The sequence below is a fragment of the Populus euphratica genome, unplaced genomic scaffold, assembly GCF_000495115.2.
Source record: "Populus euphratica unplaced genomic scaffold, PopEup_1.0 scaffold170.1, whole genome shotgun sequence".
Taxonomy (NCBI): domain Eukaryota; kingdom Viridiplantae; phylum Streptophyta; class Magnoliopsida; order Malpighiales; family Salicaceae; genus Populus; species Populus euphratica.
Window position 1 is genome coordinate 18684 of NW_011500051.1, and position 5963 is coordinate 24646.

A 5963-nucleotide genomic window follows, 5' to 3' on the forward strand; every position below is an offset into this window, starting at 1 on the left:
ATAAACTCTCAGAAAAAAACATGAGATTCGGTCATTGAAAATACAACTCAAGCTTTTTAAAATGAATTAGCCAAATCCAAATTTATTCCTTTACCATTTTCATTTCCGGAATGTAGCATGGCCCAATTATCAAGTAAAAAAAGTTAATTTTTCAAAGGGAAAAAAGAAGAAGTTATTTGCTTTGATTTTCTTAAAAGTAAATAGAATTATCTATTTTTTGTTTCAATTTTCAAATTCTAGGAAATATAAATATAAATTTATTTGTTTTGGTTTTCTTTAAAGTAAACTCAACAACAATCGTAATAGTCTTTGAAAACCATTTTGTTTCGTTTTTGCAAATTAACATTGGCAATCGATTGTTGACCTTTTATATTATTGAAAAAAACAAACAGATAAATATAATTTTTAAGAACAGAAAACATAAATTAAAAATTGAATCAAAGGACTAGCTAGTAGTTAATAGAAAACTAAAAGCGTGCTAGCATTCAAGATTAGATGCATTTAACCACAAATATATTGCATGGCATAGCGGTAGGTGGAGAAGGGGCATTACATGCTCAGGGGTAGGCATGTGTAGCATGAGAAATTATATATAGTGTTTGTTTTTGTATTTTAAAAATATTTTAAAAAATTAAAGTTTTTATATTTTTTTAAATTAATTTTTTATATCATTTTAATGTTCTAATTTAAAAATAACTTTTAAAAAATAAAAAATATTATCTTAATATATTTTTAAATAAAAAACATTTAAAATATTATCCAAAGACAGGACGGCCATTAATCCAATGCTGCTGGGGTGTTCAATTCAATACTTTGAAGGGGAAAGGTTGTCGGTACAGGTCATGAAGGAAACATTAAAAACACCATTAAATAGGGTTCATGCCCCAACAACCGAGTGAGAGGCGCTCTGTTATTTATTATTGTTTGTTGGAACAGCTCAAGATCGCTCAGAACATCACACTTGTTAATTCCCAGCTCTTAATCCCTCCACTAATTATCATCACTCCTAGCTAACAATGTGGTGATTAAGTAAATTCTATGCAGTATTAATTAGGTGATTAAAATCCTATTAATTAATATCGTGTGCTTAACTAGATGAGATGATACAGGAATGTTGGATTGATATAGTAAGGAAAAAAAAACAGTATTTTACGTATTATAAAATTACAACTCAGAGAAAATTCTAATTTAATAAACTGTAAACCACAATAATTGTAATTTGTTCTAGAAATGAATTAGCCACTAACTCAAATCCTAGTATTTATAGAAAATGAATTCTTATTATAATCTATATAGGTAACATAGAATCTATTATAAACTAAATAATTTTAAAAGTAAAATAAATAAGAAAAATAAAAAATTCTGAATAATAATTTCATGGCCTAAATAGTATACATAAACATAAAATTTTAATCTGATTCAATAATTAAATTAAAATTTATTTTTGTTTGAGTCCATAATTGATTTGTTCATATATACCTTTTTTTTAAAAAAAAAAACCATCCCATGTGTTTCACTGTGATTTATACATATATATATATATATATATGTGTGTGCGCGCGCGCGCTACACGCTAATTAATGATATATTTCCTTTGTCAGTGACCATGATAAATACTAATGAGATTAAATTAACGTTGGAACCTAGAAATTGTCGGATACCAAAGTACTGCATGCAATTTTTAAATCATGCGTACGTTATACAACTGCCATCCTGTTCGTATGAAAACATGCCGTTTCGTGCTTCCTCATTCACTGCATACATATTATTCGTATTATTAGGGTTAGGGCAAAAGGTAATGAATTATGGGTCCAGCTAGCCATGAGAAGAAAAGTAAGAGATTACGCAGCAATAATGTTTGGGAAATTAGTGATGGATGTAAAGTATAAACCATTAATTCTAAGTTTATGTGAATACGAGTTTGTTTCAACCAATTGATGTAGGAGTGACTAAAAAAATTAAAAACTGATTAAATTAAAAGATAAAAAAATAATTAAAAAAATCAAAATATCGATTAAACCAATTAAAATTTTAAAAAAATAATTAAAACTTTAAAAAGACTAAATGGTTTGTTTTTATAAGTCTAAAATTAAAAAATCAAATCGAATTCAAACTGAAAAAAAAAAAAGTTAAATTAGAAAAAAATCAAACTAAACTAAAAAAGTCAAATCATACCAAATTAACGAGCCAAACCAGTTTAATATATATATATATTTTTTAAAAAAATATTATATACTACAATATTAAACATGCTACACCTACCGTCAGGAAAGCTAGGACAATCCGAAACTGTAACATAAAATTATGTACATTCAAATTATTCTATATAGAAGCAAACCTCGTAGTTTAGGTTCTGCAATGTTAGTATTTGTGAAGGGCATGCTTCTCTTTTGGAAAAATCAAACTTTCCGAGGGTGTACAATGTCTTCCAAAATAATTTTTCCTTTTCCGAAATGATTTTCATTTTCTCGATATAGATGTTATATTTTCTGTTTAATCGAGAAGTCAAAATATTAAGAGATTTTGGATTTAAATTTATGCATCTGGGCAATGGGACTAGCTAATTAAAAGTCTGGCAGCTTGCAACCTTGAGTCCTCAAATAGATATAGATTTTGTTTGAAGATGTGATTATTGTTATTTTTTAAAGTAATTTTTATTTGAAAATATATTAAAATATTATTTTTTATTTTAAAAAAATTATTTTTTTTATTTTAACACATTAAAATTATTTGAAAATATTAAAAAATATTAATTTGAAGTAAAAAAATTTAAATTCTTTTTAAAAACATTTTTAAAATAAAAAGAAACAGAATAACCTAAGAATTAGAATACAATAGTTAGTTGTGGACTTAAAATAGAGAAATTAACTCGGCCATGAAATTGGATTTCAGGTATCGATCATGCGTAGGTTCGTTTTAAATGTTTAGAAAGGGAGAGTTGGATTTTGGGGCATTAAAGTTGGCATCTACTTGCCACCTTTAATGCTTCGCCTGCCCTCCTCTTAATAAGTGGCATGACTGAAGCAATTGAAGGACCCTCTTTAGTAGACACGCCTCTCCTGCATGAATCCTGTTCTTGCAAACCCAAAGGAGAGAAGAGTGGGGATGTTCTCTGCCTGCACCATCAGTTTCTTTGCAAAGTTTCCTCCATCGGCTCTCGTCTTGCCACTCATCTCACTCTTTATCTCTTCCCTCAACTTCGAGAATTGATTTAAAAGATGCAGAGCCAAGTTACAGGGCCGAAGTAGAAGGGAAGTACTGAAAAGGGAGCCAAAAATTTCGGTGGATATATACGTAAAATGGAACTCACAGAACTGTCGTTAGCTCCAGCACAGTTTGTTCTCGAAAAAAGTAGGAATAGCTCGTCGTCATCAGAATCTGAAAACACCTCTTCCAGGAAGAGGAAGTTCTTCTCTGATCAGTATCAGCTGCTAAAAAATGGACCACCAATCCAAGCAAGTGTCGACCTTCATGTTAAAGACCCGCTACCGTTGGATTGGGAGCAATGCCTTGATCTTGAAGTATATATCTTTCTTTCTTTCTGTATATTGTTTGCTTGACACGCACACAGATCACTGTCTAAATTTTGCTCTAGTGTACAATTTCCTAGCTATAAAAATGCTGATATGTCATAATTTAATGCCTAAAGACTTCGATAATGAAGTACGTATGCTTTGTTGTCAATTCAAAGTCTGATATTTCCTAAAATTGTGGTTTTTGCAGTCAGGGAGAATGTATTATCTGAACAGAAAAACACTGAGAAAGAGTTGGAACTGGCCCAAGAACCAAAAGCTAGACCTTGAGCTCAATATGTCATCGACAATTCCAAACTGTCCTGATGAATGCAGCAGCTCCAATAGTTCACTTGAAGATTCTAATAACAAGAACCATGCCTCAAGCAACAGCAACATGGTAGCTTTGGCATGCTTGAATTGCCATCTTCTTGTCATATTCTCCAAATCCTCTCCTTCTTGCCCCAACTGCAAGTATGTACACTCTTTTCCAACCCTTCAATCCCCACAGCCAAAAGTCTCTCCCACCAGGTCCTTGAGTACTTTAAGCCTCTTGAACTAATGGCCTCAACACGAGATCGATACAAATTATGTAGTACTAGTGGCAGACGTCATAAAATGACTCTGTGATCTATGAAGCTATATATGTGTTCAGATGTTGTACGTTTTCATGAAAGAAAAGAAAAATTAGGTAAATAGAATCTAGCTATGAAAGCTTGATTTTCCTGTAACTCTTTCCTGCATAGTATCCTTTTAACTCTTCTCCGCGCTTGCCAGGACATTTTGCTACTTCGGCCCTTGCCATGTCCATCAGGCATCAACAGCACAGTTGTTAACTAATTATGACGAATTAAGATCATATCTACAAATTCTGGAATTGGGGTCACCTTTCCAAGGAAAAATCAATATTGACAAGCTGACAGTACTTTCCATGGAAAAATCAGTGGAGCTGATTCAGTTTTAAAAGCTCATTTCTTGCTAGTTGTAGGGTGTTATTGACATTTGAAGTAAGCTAGGTTAATCCCCTGAAGTGTCTCCTGCAGAAAATATCTAGGGATTTGCGTGGCTTCTGGGCTCCATGCTTGCCGCTATTTAATCCTGTGCTGCCAACTAGTATTGGATTTTAATGGTTCTTGATGTCACATTTTAATTACTTCAACGATTTAATTTATCGGAAGAGAAACAAAAAAATTCAATGCTTAGATAACGTGTTCGCATGCATGGTATGCAATTCATGCACTTAAGAAATGTTTTTTTTTTTCTTTTTTATTGCAATTCATGCACTTAAGAAATGTTTTTAACATTTCTACAATAAGAGCATCTGAACTAATTTGTGTAAAAAAAATTAATAAATTTTCTTAAATGTTTTTTATATATTTGAATTCAAAAAATTAAAAAAAAAAACTTTATTAATGACAGGAGCCCTCGATCTGCCACCAATCATTTATGTTGTGTACAATATATACATACATACAAATATATATATATATATGGATAATGAATTATTCTAATTTTATGACTTATTATTTCCTCTCTATTATTTTCTATAATAATTAATATGACTATATTTAACACATGCCTTAATTTTCTAAAATAACCCCTTTTCATGTTCGCTTAAAAATAATGATGAGAAAATTTAAAAAAATTCTATAAAAAAGACAATATTATAACATTTAAAATATTTTTATTTTATCTACAATTTGAATTTTGTACTTTAATACACACACACTAAAGTAAAGGATATATCTTTCTAATTAGGGATTGACTACATCATTGGCCGCACTAAGCTATATATAGGATTAAAATTTTTTGAATAAATAAAATATTTAGACAACATTGCTAATTTTTTTTTCAGTAGTAAAAAGAATATTGTTATTAACTCAAAATCTGATGCATGCACTTATTAAATAGATTGAAGATTATATATATGAAATTAAATAGTAAGTGATAAAATTAAAAAAAATATTAATAATTTTATTAATATCTTTTATTTCAACCTAAAAAAAATTAAAAATCTTGCCCATGTTATTTACTTAATAAAAATAGAAGGCATTGAAAATATATACACACAAAATTCTAGATAAAAAATATCATTCTAGCTAAAACTTCTTATCTCATTAACATGCTATTTTTTTGGAAATTTTTTATGAGAATATTTGTTTCTTAGAAAACATTTTATCATTATTCTAAAGCAACTCTCTTTTTTTTTTTTAAATAACATTATGATAATTTTAATGTGGGTGTATTAAAAACATAAAAATAATAAAATGCTTGCTTGTTGTTACGGTGAACTCTTTAGCAGTGTCGTTAAATCTAACCCAACAATTTTATCTTAAAATCTCATAAACAAACTCTTTATCTTACTTGAGTTTTAAATTAAATTATGTAGAGATTGATTTTATGTAACCTAATTAACCTGGATATATATATATATATATATATATATATATA

General features: G+C 29.3%; 1 protein-coding gene across 1 annotated transcript; it reads left to right on the forward strand.

Moving 5' to 3' along the window:
* Positions 1–3019: 3019 nt before the first annotated feature.
* Positions 3020–4714, forward strand: LOC105107671 (uncharacterized). Its single transcript, XM_011001682.1, has 2 exons — positions 3020–3521; positions 3724–4714. Exons 1-2 carry the CDS (start codon positions 3300–3302, stop codon positions 4072–4074), a joined length of 573 nt encoding a protein of 190 aa, XP_010999984.1. The 5' UTR covers positions 3020–3299; the 3' UTR covers positions 4075–4714.
* The last annotated feature ends 1249 nt before the right edge of the window (positions 4715–5963 follow it).